This window comes from Grammomys surdaster, unplaced genomic scaffold (assembly GCF_004785775.1).
Source record: "Grammomys surdaster isolate TR1022 unplaced genomic scaffold, NIH_TR_1.0 125098, whole genome shotgun sequence".
NCBI classification, from domain to species: domain Eukaryota; kingdom Metazoa; phylum Chordata; class Mammalia; order Rodentia; family Muridae; genus Grammomys; species Grammomys surdaster.
This window is the reverse complement of record NW_021620001.1, coordinates 648,694-662,920: the sequence shown is the minus strand read 5'-3', so window position 1 is coordinate 662,920 and position 14,227 is coordinate 648,694. Positions and strand designations below refer to the sequence as shown.

The window sequence follows — 14,227 nt, the reverse complement described above, 5'->3', positions numbered from 1 at the left end:
TCCAGGGTACAGACATAGGTTTACAGACCAATCCATTGCATTTTTCTGGTCCTCAAACATACTACTAATTCAATGCTCTGCCTCAGATATCTGTCATGAGATGGGGTGCCTATTGCAGACGCCATTCATTGGGCTCGTCGGTTTGTCCTGCAGCTTTATGTTCTATAGTTTGGTCATGAGTTCCCGAGGATCAAAATCCTTTTCTGCCAGTACCTTCTCACATTCTGCACTCCTGACAAGAGGGCGAGACACATGCACGCACAGATAAGCCCTGCACTCAGTGGCTCTCTGGGCCCACTTGAAAACTGGCAGTGAACTTTGGAGCTGCTGTCCAGTTCAGTAGGTGGCCTGCTTGGAAGGGATGTGGGACTGAGCAGCCAGCACTGGAGGGCATCCCTTGATGCTCTGCCTTCCCGATCTTAAGATTCAGCAGGGCAAGGCTGAGAACTCACTCAAGCATCAGGAAACTGAAACCCTCTATGTGATGTGTGGATTTTCCCCGGCAGAGAGCAGAAGGTCAGTGTGCGAAGCATTAGTGTTGAACCAGCTCCAGCTGTGAAAGTCTTGGACAAAATTAATAGAAGGAAATTGACAAGCTTTGCTGGTTAGTCTATAGCTTTAGACCTTGACTGAAGTCCTATTGCTTCATCTGCCCATTATTAACATTTCAGCAAAATATAAAGTTTTCATTAATCTCCCACAGTAAAGTTAGCCATGAAAACTGGCACTTGTTTGAGCTTTTAGGACACATTAGCTGGTGTATTAAACAGAGTGTGTCATTCTTTAGCAGCTTCTGCAAGAGGCTAAATCAATTTCTAGCTGTATTTATGCACCACTTTATCTAAAAGCATCCGAATTATCATTTACAGCTAAGATGCTTTATTAGCAGCTGGCATTGAAATTGCTCAGTAAAAAAAATTGTATGCCACATTATAGTAATTTTTAAATTGGTTTTAATCCAACATAAAATGTAAAAATCTTAAGTGTGGGGTTTTGTTGTTTTGTTTTAGTAATTGGCATCTTAGCGTAATGAGCTATTACTCTTTCCAAATCAAATACCTGCAATGTTTAGGAAAGACCAATTAGTTAACGTTTCAGAAGCTTTGGAATTCAGAGCTAAACTCTGTCTAATTCAGCTCTGTCTAATGAGTCCTTCTCAGCAAGGATGGCAAAGGTGGACTTTGGTATTTAGGAAATCAGGACTGCTTTCTTCATAATTGTGTGTACAAAATGTCCTATGATAGAAATAAATGCATTTGGCAGTTATGTTTCTGTTAAAATGTAGTTTGGAGAAAGTGGCTGTGTTAAACTTTCCCCCAGCCCTTGTTCTGATGTCGTGTTACCCAGGAAACATTGAAGACCATCATCTGTCCTAAATCACCAGTGCTTCAAAGAATGAAACCAGTCAACAGATGGCTCTTGCAGAGATGGCATGTCAGTCAGTTTGCCCTGCAGTAGGATGCTGGTTAAGTCACGGCCTCTCTGAACATAGCCCTGGTGCTCACCCTGCACTTACACTGGGTTCCTGCTTTCTCTGCACAGTGGCTAGGACTAACTACAGGGGTGAGCACAGCCATCACCGACTACCCTCCTGTGGCTTACAGTCTAGAGGCAGGGACAGATAGTGACTGACTGGTCACTGTTCAGCAGAAGATAGGGATGCAGTGTCAGGAGCGGTACTAGATTTGGGAGCTTAGAGTCAGGGAAAACCCCCTTCCTGGAGCCTCACTTGAGCAGACTTTTGAGAAGGGATAGGAAGGAGACTAGTAGGGAGTGAGACAGGAAACAGGGTGCTCTGAGCATGTGTAATATGCTCTGAGACAGGACTATCTCCAAGCTGTATCACATCCTTCCCAACAGGACAGCCTTGTCACAGGTCCTGTATCGTCCATGTGAAGAGCCATAGTGTTTAGGAGCAGAATATACAGCTCCTAATAACTGAGTCCAGTGTAAAAGAAAAGGAAACTGACTTCTTTAAAAGGTCAGCCTATAGGCAAAGAAAAACGTGAAGTTGTCAGGCCGTGGAACAGCAGTTTATACTGTGATACCCAAAGCTAGTGCTTTCTCTCCCAGCAACTCCATCTGAAGGAATTCCTGAAGTTCCCTGTGGTTTGCCTGTAACTGGTGTGTGTGGCCTTAGGGTATGACTTAGCTTCTCATCACTTTAAGATGGGAAATTCCAGGACCCTCCATGTTGTCATGAGGCTTGACACAAATAAAGTACTTGACATCATGGCTGGCCTGGGTAGCAGACTGGCCAATATCTATTTAGCAAGTTTAGTGTGAGCACACCAGCTGTGTATGCAATTCTCAGGAGAATGCATAAAGATGAATAAGAAACTTGATTTACCTTCGTGAAACTTCCACATTATGACAGGGCAACCATTAAACAAGGCTCAGACAAGGCTGAGTATCAGCCCCCCTGGCTACTACTTGTTAATCATTTTATGCATTAGATAGATTCTTTACATGAATTTTTATGTTCTGGGAATATCAAGGGTTAGTTCACAAAGGTAGTTACTCGTCTAAGATCACAGGAAATTAAAGGCAGAGGTGGGAGTTGAACTAGGTCTGCCCAGCTCTGGGTCCAGTATATACCAGCTACTATACATGTGTGCCAGAGCAACCAAAACAGATTTTATTGAAGAGGTGAAGTCTGAGATAGCCTGGGAAAGAGGAAGATTTTGGCTGTTCTGGGTAGAGCTGAAGGAGTAGTCTGGGCCATGAACAAGACCTAGCAATTGCACCTGAGAAGTGTACTCCCAGACTGTGGGGACTGGATCATGTTTGCCTTTGCCTGGTGTAAGAGTTTGGGAGAATGTGAGAGAAAGTGTTGTGAGGACTGACAAGAGATGGGAAAACTGTTCAGCCAGTTCATAAGCTGCCCTGCCTTAGCTGCTGGCTGTAGGAAGGGCTTCGTTCAAGAGGCCTGGGAGAGTTGTAGAGCACCAGTCTTCCTGATTGTCACCTACATCATGTTACACAGTGTATGTGAGCGAGTGGGTGAGTGTATGAGGAGATGAATGAGTATGTGAGTGTGGGAGTGAGTGTGTGAATGAATGTGAGTGAATGTGTGAGTGTGTAAATGAGTGTGTGAGTGAATGAATGAGTGAATGTGTGAGTGTATGAATAAGTGTAAGTGAATGAGTCTGTAAGTGTATGAATGAGAGTGAATATGTGAGTGTGTAAATGAGTGTGTGAGTGAATGAATGAGTGAATGTGTGAGTGTATGAATAAGTGTAAGTGAATGAATGAGTGTGAGTGGATATGTGAATGTATGAATGAGTGTGTGTGTGAATGAGTGAGTGTGTGAGTAAAGGAGTGAGTGAATGTGTGAGTGTATGAATAAGTGAATGAGTGTGTGAGTGAATGTATTAGTGTGTGAATGAGTATGTGAGTGAATGAGTGAGTGAATGAGTGTGTGAGTGAATGTATTAGTGTGTGAATGAGTATGTGAGTGAATGAGTGAGTGAATGAGTGAGTGTGTGAATGAGCTAGTGTGTGAGTGAATGAGTAAGTAAATGTGTGAGTGAGTGAGTGTGTGAGTGAGTGTATGAATGAGTGAATGAGTATGTGAGTTTGTGAGTACATTAATGAATGAGTGAGTTGAGTGAATGTATTAGTGTGTGAATGAGTGTGAGTGTGTGAAGGAGTGAGTGTGTAAGTGCATGAATGAGTAACTGTGTGAGTGAGTGAGTGAGTGAGTGAGTGAGTGGCCAGGTCACAGAGGCAGCTCGGCAGTCCCAAGGCTTCTGCCTGAGGCAGGGGACGCTGTGGAGCACAGGGCAGGGAGCTTCTGAGCAAACAGGGTAGGGATTTGGAAGGGTCGGGGCTCTTCAAGGAGCTTCGACGACTTTCATGACCAGCACACTCTTGGTCCCTGCTCACGCCTGTCTCCCCACTGCCCAGCCAACGGCCCGTCCTGGCATAGGCAGTGTTTGTGGAATTAACTGTTGGATGATTAATACGATAGCATTCTCTGTTTACTGGAATGGCATTATTAAGTCATCGCTCAGCCTTTTCCCCTCCAAATTAAATAGCCCGTATTATTTTAATTTATCCCAAAGCATTTTAAGCAGACACCATTTGCCAAGCCTCATGTATCTTTATGTGTTAAACTGTTCTTTTCCTCCCCAGGTTCAAGGGCAGACGGAGTTTTCGAGGAGGATTCACAAATTGACATCGCTACAGTGCAGGATATGCTTAGCAGCCACCATTACAAGTCATTCAAAGTCAGCATGCTCCACAGACTGCGGTTCACAACTGATGTGCAGTTAGGTGAGTGCACGAAGGGATCCAGGCAAAGGTGTGGCACGCAGCCCGCAAAGGCGTGGCACGCAGCCCTCACGGGGCCTGCAGGACTACAGAGAACTTGTTTTCTGAGGAAATGTTAAACAATGAAATGTACAATACATCCTTTTCCCACCCAAGGGTTCTGTATTGTCTTCTCTATGAAGCAGATTAGACAGAGAACTCACTTGAGACTGTCCTCAAACAGATAGATTGTTGAGAAGTTCCATGGCTCCTCTTGTCCTGGGGATGTCCTCAGCACTCCTAGGGATACTGCTGTACACCTATCCTTACTCCCCAACCTTATAGCTTTCTTGTTTACAAAGCTTCTTAATGATCTTACAGGTTATATCTGAGTCTCACTAGAAAATCTAGTACTTACTTTCAGCTAATGTTAGGGCTTGATTTGCTCGGGTTAAACACTACATTTCCGCTTTTACTTAAACCTAACAGGAATAGAAAAATCATCATAGTAGTCAACATGATATTAAGACATCATCATCATGACTGTGTTGTTGAGGTGTCCACTGTGTCTGAATCACTGTGCTAGTTGCTTCTCTTGCGCTCTTTACTACCTAGAAGGTGGCAGGCTTTGCCATCTCACTTGACAGAGTGGGTGAAGAGGGACAGAGATAGCCTCATCCCCAACTTAGTCCACTCAAGCTGGTGGTGACAGTGTCTGGAACCAGGTCTGACCAGCTCACATCCTCCGCACGCTAACAAAGATCCCTCCTCATGGGGAGGGGAGAAGCTAAGAGAGCACCAGGCTTACACAGTAAGGAAGCTGAGTTCTTACCCTGCCTGTCATAGCTCTCCCCCATAAGGCCTTGTTTGCTGTTGAATCAGGGGATAAAGATTTAGTCTAATTCTAAAATTGCTAAGTTTATGTTTCTCATAATAAAATCTCTGATATCGGCATTAATCTGAACCTAGCTAATATGTCCTGAGCCTCAAAAAGCTCTTCCAGTATTCTTTACCAGCTGTGCATTTGTACTGGTATGTGAGCCTGTGGTGGCCAGAGGTCAGCCTCAGGCGTCTTCCTTCAGCTGATCTCCACGTTATCTTCTAAGACAGGGTCTTTGACCAGTGTTGGAGCTTACCAATTTGGCTAGACTGGCCCAGCAGCAAGCCCCTGGGGTCCTCCCGCCTCTGACACCTCAGTACTACCTTTTTACTTGAGTTCTGGGAATCCTAACTCAAGTCCTCAGCCTGCTATCACAAGCACTTTACTGACAGAGTCATCTCCCCAGGTCCCTTCCCAGTTTTATTGACAGGAGCTTGCCATATGCTGACTGTTCATTCAGCTTCCTTTAAGAGATGGGCAACTGAACTTCAACTGACTTAAAACTGTCTCTCTGAGCCTCAGTTCTGGCCTGTCCAGGAATTCAGCCAGAGTTACATAGTAAGACCCTCTCAAAGGCAAAGTTAAGAACATAAAACTTTGAGTACTGTCTTCACTAGTGATGTTTGTCTCAGGTACCTCATGTAGAGATGAAATGCATACACTGCTCAGAAAGAAGGCGGTGTCTCGGGCTGGTGTGAGCTCAGGTAAGCACATTTGCTCAGCCTACCCAGGATCCTCCGTTCAGTATCACAACCCTCCAAAAGAAGATTGACCTCTGTGGTACTTTGAATGAAAATGACCCCCACACACACCCGCCAGGCCCATAGGGTGTGGCATTATTAGGAGATGTGGCCTTGTTGGAGTAGGTGTGTCACTGAGGAGGGCTTTGAGGTTTCAGATGTCCAAGCCAGGCCTAGTGTCACTCTCTTCCTGCTGCCTGCAGATCCAGATGAACAACTCTCAGCAGCCTCTCCAGCATCATGTCTGCCAGCACACCTCAGTGCTTCCTGCCCTGATGATAATGGAGTAAACTTCTGAACCATAAGCCAGCCCTGATTAAATGTTTTCCTTTATATGAGTTGCCATGGTCATGGTGTCTCTTCACAGCAATGGAAACCAAACAAAGACAGCCTTCTCCCAAATGCACCACACAGGAACTTGTTTGGTTTTGCAGGGAGCTACATTTTTCTAGAGCTCAGCTTCTTAAACCATAGTCCTTGATGCACATGGGTTCACATAACTGAGTGTGGGAATTTCAGAAGATCTGATGAGAGTAAAAGGTTACTGAGAATACCCTTAAAACTTGATTCAAAAGCTAGTGTGTACTGACTCTGAGGGGTTTGCCATGTTGGATCTCCTGATGTCACTGCAGCCTTGGTTAGGAATACCCAGCATCTGTACTCTACAGTGATCACATGCTGTCACACCACCTCCTACCAGCCTCACAGGAACACCTTGGTTCACAACTGGGCAGACTATTATTGTCACATGTTCTGAATTGTTGTGTTCAGACTATACAATTTTTTTTTCCTCAGGCTGGAAAAAAGGCTAGTGGTCAAGAGTTTATTGCTTTTCCAGTGGACCTGGGTTCAGTTTCCAGCACCCATGTGATGGCTCCCAGCCATCTGCAAATTCTAGTGCAGAGGATCCTACATCCTCTTCTGGCCTTCACACATGGTGACTGTCTGAATGCCCTGAGATTATTTTGAGGTGGCAAGCCAGTGTGAGGCATTTGAGAGGTCTGTTTCCCATGTCTGTCACATGACAAAGTTCTCAGCAATGAATGAGGGGATCACCCACTTGTCAGTCAGCACCAGGGACTATAGGAAGAGCTGGGGGCTGTAAGAAGTCACCACCAGTGCCTTTGGAAGCACAGACAGACATCGTCACTGGGTCTGAGTGGCACTTGAACTTCAGGTGCTCAGGGTAAGCATCTTGGTACTGTATTGAATCTGACATGCTGGCTCTGATGGCCACACCTGACCCACCTCATCCTCAGCTGCTCCTTTCCTTCTTGCTGAACCCAGAGTTTGCCAACTTGGCTCTGCTATTCAGCAGTTCAGAAATCCTCTTGTCTTCACCTCCCCAGCACCAGGAATATAGCTGTACACTGCCGTACCTGGACTTTCCACATGGCTTCTGGGAAGTTCAGCTCATTCTTGCACAGAAGACACTACCAAATGAGCTGTCCTCCTCAGCCTCAGGGACTGCTTTTTTCTGATGGCTTCTGAAACTTTACTTTTTAAAAAAAACCTGTTTTCAATTATGGTTCTTAAATGCTTTAACCTCCCTTTTAGCCCCCACCCACCAGAGGTAGGGGGAAAGAAAGGATACGGGGAAGTGGACCTGTTTTGAAAGGTTCTTTGAAGAATCATCTGTATTGTCTGGAAATCAGCAGAATTCAGTTCACAGGTTAGCAGCAGCAGCTCAATCCACTCGCAAATGCCTCGGGTACATCAACAGTCCAGTTCAATAGAGTTGGGATAGCAAACAAGAATCAGCAGTGGTGGCACTACTTAGCAGAGACAGGCAGGCCTTGGCCTTGGCAGGAGTCAGCAGGAGGGACCTTGAGGGATACCAGAAGAAGTTCTCGGCTGTGCCTCTCAGGGAAGCAAAGATCAGGGAAGACTTGAGACCCACAAGTGTTGCACAGCTTAGCTCTATAAGCAAGCCCAGCTCAGCCTCCATCACTGTCCGTTGAGTCCTGTTTATACCCTCCAGACATCACGTGTCCGTGGGTCTTGCCTCAGCACATGCATCTGTCTCGGCTGATGTCACTCTGCCGATCAGCCCAAGTCCTTGGAATCAGCCACAAACAGCAGCACACCACCAGAAGTTTCTTGTTGAGTTTCTCTCTGTGAGTTCCAACAAATGCAGCTTAACTACGCAGTGTAAGGCAGAACAATACATGCATATCGTTAGCAAAGAATCCTTCATCACGTGTCCTTTCACATGCTTGCTTTAGCAGAACATCCTCTCTCCTGTGTCTGCTTCAGTGAAACGTTCCTTCAGGAGTCCGCCTTAGTCTTTCACACCTGTATCCACTCTAACAAAGCATACCTTTACATGTTTGCCCCAGCAAAACACCATCCAACTGACTTTCCAAAAAACCCTTAAGTTTCCACTTCAGGCTTCTTTCTAGGAAATCCTACAGGTAACTTAACTGCTGTCAGGATCAGGATCTAAAACAGGGTATTCCACAGGCCTACCACTCAGTCTCTGACTGAGAAGCAGAGCCTGGAATGACCACAGATCCCAGGTGTGTCTCCTACTCTTTCCCAAAGGCAAAAGGAAAACTTGTACCCACCTGATTCTGACCTGCAGATTCATCCCCAGAAACAGGGCCTCAGAGTCTGGTGTCAGGACTAGGTTTAAGTTGTACCTTCCTTTTGTACTGTGGTGGCACCCTGGACACATCCCTGTCTCTTCTGCCTTAGTCATTACAAATTATAAAACAAATGTTATTGTAATACTCTCCTTGTATGGTTGTGTGCAAATGTCTGGCCACAGAAGCTGGTTCTAAGTGGTGGCTTAACTTAGCTCTGGGATGTCATCTTTGGTGCCTTTTGTCATCCCTACTAGTCTCCATCTTGCAAGTGTTAAACTGGGTTGCCCAGATTTGCAAATGCTTCTCCGAGCCTCACTTGTAGCCACATGGAAACCAGTGAGATAGAAAAAGATAAAGAGAGTGTTTCTGGTGTCTCAACCCAGAGAAGTAGTTCTCTGAAGTGACACTGGGGAGATCCCGGTTCCAGGATACTTGTCAGGGCATACGTGGTGCCCTTTGGTGGACAGTCTCATCGGAATGGGCTTATCTGCTGGGCTCAAGCTTTACACCAAAAGCAGAGAGCTTAGTGGTTATTCCTAAGGAACTTTGTAACTGCCCTTGAGTATCATGTCGTGTAATGAGTAAGTTCCCAAGTAGGTCAAGTCAGGTGTCTACCCTCAGACACTCCCTCCTTACAAAGCACATGACAACCCCCCCACACACACACACAACTCACAATACACACTTGCACACAGCAGTCCAGGAATTCTTTGCCTTAGTTCAACCCAAAGTTTAGGGCATCAAGCAGTACTCTTTCCGTGAGTATTCAAGTGAGCAGCCACATTCTGAGATCGGTAAATCATTTATTTTATTTCACCTGACTAGCCAGGTGCTTTGGATCGTTGCTGACACTGATGGAGAGTTCTCTCCGCCCATCCATCCTGTGTCATTCACATCAGAGATTTTCTATGGCCCTGCGGTGAGCGCCTCTCTGCAGCATTTGTCCAGCATTCCCACTTACCCCACAGAGAGCCACCATCCATACACATCCATGATATTCAGGCTCACACAACAGAAGGTGGGAACCTGGGCTCTGCCCTGCGGCTGCAGCTGTCTGTCTGATGGTGCAGAAGGGGCCCACACTCTAGTTACCATCTGCCATTTACTTCTAAGAAAGTCAGAGGATAAGAAACACTCAAGCTTTACTCTGTAAGACTCAAATGTAAACGAGTTTTCTACCAATCTCTGGCTATGAAACAGTAGTGTATCCTGTTAATAAAGCCATGACAAAGACCTAATTATTTAAGCTATTATCAAGAGGAACTGGGAGTTAGCTCAGTTTGTATACCACTTGCCCACAAACACGAGAACCTAAATTCAATATCTAGCACCCATGTAAAAGCCAGACCACAGTGGTACATAGATAGAATCACAGTACTGGGGAGGCAGAGACAGAAGGATGCCTGGAGTTTGCTGTTCCAGTCAAGCTGCCTGGATAAGCTCCAGGTTCAGTAAGACCATAAGGTGGAAAGTGGTTGAGGAAGGTATCTTGCATTGACTGCCAGCCTCTCCTCACACACATACATATGCATATGTGCATGCACTTGCACGAATGTGTACACACATGTGTACACACACAGAACAAGAGACTAGGAGTGCAGCTCACAGAGGAACACTTACTTGTGCATGAGCCCCTCAGTTCTAGCTTTAACACTGCAATAATATTGATTATTTGCAGTGAACTATGAAAAAGTTAGCAGCTGCTATCATTTAGTCATTGTGTAGTATGTACCTGGCACTTGAGTAACCAGACTCTGTGCACTAATAACTGAAACCACAGAACTGTTATCTGACATACCAATGGCATGTCTGAGGAAACTGGTGTTTAGGTAACTCGCCCTGTGCTGTAGTACTTAAGTTCACTAACTGTTCACAGCATACAGACAATGTTTGCTACCTTATTTGATCTATTGGTACATCAACACTGTAACCCCAGTACCTGACTGAGGAAACTGAGGCCTGAAGGATTTAATGAGATAATACAGTGTGTAAGAGGCACATAGCTATTATTTAATAACTACTAACTAACTTGCTTTCCCTCCCATTCGTTCATCAAGATATAGTGGGGTTTCTAGGGGATGGGGACTGAAGCCTCGTGCCAGACCCCAGCTGTAATGCCAGAGATGCCACAGACATTCTCAACCCGGCTTGCACAGAGGAAGGCATTGTTTCCAGCAGTGAACATCCTTCCCTCTGCTCCTCCCTGTCTATGGGCCATCCTCCACACCTCCGCCCTCCACCTAGACCTCATCCTATCTGGGGCTGTTTCTCTGAAGCATTCGAGAATGTTTCATCATGTCTGCTTCTCCTCCCCGTGAGCCTGAAAGTTCAGATGCGTTGAAGTATGAAGCTTGACTGTGCTAATACCAAGTTGAGACTGTTTCCATTAACTTAACCTTCTGTGGGGAGGGTCCTTATGCCAGGGCTGGTAGGGCAAGTAGGCTTGTAGACACTGAAATTATGGTGGTACGCACCTTTAGTACCAGTACTGGAGGCAGAGGCAGGTAGATCTCTGTGTTCAAAGCTAGCCTGGTCTACAGAGTGAGTTCTAGGACAGCCAGGGCTACACAGAGATCCTGTTCTGAAATGGGGTGAGGGTCAGATGCTGAGTGCCAGCTGTGATCTAGAAGCTTATAATATGATATCAGTAAGTATTTTTGTGGCACTAGGCAAAAAAGGCTTCCCAGAAATTAAGACAAGAAACAAGGCAGAGGACAAAGATACCGCCATGATGCTTGCATTCATTATGCAGCAGAGTTACAGTCCTGACCATGTGTCTCTGTCCTTGCCTGGCACTGTATGTTCTGGTTCAGAATCATCCCTCCTCAGTGGGGAAAGGACCGAGGTCTTGTATCATAATTGCTGTATTTGGGAAGTTCAACCTCACAGAATTCAAAGAACCCTGCCTCACATCAGATTTTCTCAACAGTCTCAGACCGAGAGGTCACGTGGTGCCCCAGCCAGTCTTGCTAACTTGCCTCCTTGGCCTTGTTGTCTGTCATCGTAGTCCCTTCCCACGTCACCAAAAAGATCTGCTGGTCAGCACAGCTCTTGCTTCATCTTCTAGTTGATAACCACAAGCAAAAACTCAAAGAAAACCTGACTCCAGTGTTGTTAACTTTGCAATAGAGGCATTGACGATGCACCACAAGGCCAGCCAATGAGAGCAGACAGCTGCAGCCAGGGCTCTGTTCCTCCTCCTGCCTGTGTGGTATGCGTAGTTCTAGGTGGCTGTGTGAACAAGACAGTTCTTTTGTGTAGTTTTTAGCCAAGTACCTGTGAAGAATTCATATGCTCAGGAGTTAACGGGTCCTCCATATTCCTGGCCTGGTGCCAGGTCACTACAGTGATACAAGGGAACATACCCACATGTGACTCCACATCTGTATGGTCATTGGATGCAGCATTGACAATTCTGCAGCTCAGTAATTGACCCCCTGATTGAAATAGACAAAAATCTAGTGAGTTTAATACTCATGGTAACAGGACAGAACTGAAGGTGGCCTCTGGGAAATCCTGTGCACTAGCGCTAATACAGTGGCTTATTGAGGGAAGATTCTGATGACTGCAGATGTCAGGATTTGTCTAATGGTATCTTCTCCAACGCCTCTCCCAGAGCCTCCCTTGGGAAAATTCCTGTCCAGCAATCTGGACTTACTCAAAACAGGGTCAGATTCCTTGGTGGATGAGAAGGAATTAAACACTAGGAAAAAAAAGAGAGAACATAAAAATGGAGTAGAACTATAGCAGTAGAAGGAGCTGGGGTGGCTTCCTGAGAGCTCCACCAAGATGACCCTTGATTGCTCCCTGTCCTCGGCATTCAGGCTCTTCTAGGATAGAGGGACCTGTGCCTAGGCAGAAAGACCATTGCTACTTTCCAGCTGACCGTGAACGCTCCTGAGTGTCTAGTGCTCGACTCCCTTTCTCTCACAGAGAACTTAGCCCCCATGCAGAGACAGCACTGAGCCTATGTAGCCTCAGGTCCCCTGGGATGAGCCCTGTCTTGTGCCCTGCCCTGTGCTGAATGCTGCCATACTGGCTGGGCACCCATGTGCTCATCCATATACCCATAGTCCAGTTGGGGCACTCACCTGTCACCAGCTGTATTACCACACACTAGGGCTGTCAGCTCTGGCTGAGGCTCCAGTGACTTGACATGACGAGCTTGAATAGCACCTATGAGCCTTCAGCCCACACCGTCTTTGTCCAGGGAAGCAGTGCTCTCCAGGCGTCATCACAACTGTACCCAATGACCTTCTCCTGCTGTGAGTGCCTCGCATACTGTTTGAGGGTGCTGTTCATACTGTCATGTGTTCTGCCAGTTGTGTCAGGAGTGCTGGTCTGTTAAGCCCTAGCCTGCTAGTATGGAGAGATGAATTACGGTTACAGCTTTGTCATTAATGGGTGACATCAGACAAGTCATGTCCCTAGCCCTGAGCCTCAGTGCCTTCCTATGGAGAATAAAAGCCCCAGACTGGTTGATCTCTGAGGTCTCATTAAGCCCAAACAGTCTGTGTGTCTGATCCTATGTGTAAATTCAGACAAGTCTCAAAGACTTCTCTGACTGCTCTGTGATTCTATCGATTGCCACATATATTCAGCAAAATCCACTCTGGCCAAGGATTGTTCATTGGCACTCCCAGAGGGCTTGCCGGGCCTTCAGGCTCTGTGTAACCTAAAGACGAGGATTGTGGAACTGTATCAGAAACTGCTCCAGGATTTAACAGCAGTGGGCGTCATAGGCTCAGATTCAAAGTCGTAGGAAATTGATGCATGAACCCCACCCTGTACAAGCCAGTAACCAGCGACCCAGGCTGCATATGAAGTGGCAGCTGCTGCAGTGTTGCCAAGGTAGAGAGTCTCATTTCCCTAGAGATGGATGGTATTCAGTGTGCCCACGACAGTGTGTTCCTCAGCGACAACTCGAAACAGCTCTCTAGTGTGGCTTTGATCCCTTTTGCAATTTACTAGCTTTTCCCCTTTCTGCGTTCATCTCATATCGCTAATAGTTTTCATTTTTGGATACGCACCCGCACGCACACACACACACACACGCACACACACGCACACACACATATATATGTTTCATATATACAGTGGTTTTATTAATTTCTTAAAAATTACATACAAAATATTTTGATCATATTCATCCCCTTCCCACCCAGCTTCCTGTTTGTGTGACGCGCGTTTGCTTATTTTCTCTCTCTCTCTCTCTCTCTCTCTCTCTCTCTCTCTCTCTCTGTAACTCATTGTGTCCAGTTTGTGTTGGCCAACTCCTCTTGGGCCTGGAGCCTGCCCTGAAGTATGTTGATATACCAGGTAGCATACAATGAAAACAGCTGGCTTTCCCTCCCCGCGTCTGGTTCATCTTTAAAAACTATACTATGGCTTGAGTTTCTTGCTGGAGTACAGGATCACCATTTGATGTGCTGTGCTATTCCATCCCCGGGAGCTTACACTTTTGTTACTCCCATTTTACAGAAGGGAAGGCTCGGGCTCCTGGAAAGATAAATTTCTTTACTCAAGATAACACCAGTGAAAATGTGCTCTCCCAGATCCTGGCCTCCAATGAAACCAAAGTCTCCTGGAGGCTTTGCATGTGGACACTCCCTAGCAGAAGTGCCTAGTACCCCAAGTGAAAGCTTGAAGTTGTGCCGGAGCTTTACCTTAGGACTTTCTTGATCCAGAGTTCCTGACCCTAACCACTCAGCACTGCTGCCTTCAGAGGTATAGGTACTCAGTGAGCCACTGTCACAGCAGGACCT

The 14,227-nt window shown here is 46.1% G+C and overlaps 1 protein-coding gene across 5 annotated transcripts in view; it reads left to right on the top strand.

Annotated features, from left to right (window-relative positions):
- Nucleotides 1-14,227, top strand: part of Mapkap1 (MAPK associated protein 1) — a 203,429-nt gene that overhangs the window by 158,441 nt on the left and 30,761 nt on the right. For all 5 annotated transcript variants that reach the window (XM_028785078.1, XM_028785077.1, XM_028785079.1 and 2 more), the window contains one exon: nt 4,138-4,278. In XM_028785078.1, the coding sequence (XP_028640911.1) occupies nt 4,138-4,278 (141 nt within the window). The remainder of the gene's footprint in view (nt 1-4,137; nt 4,279-14,227) is intronic.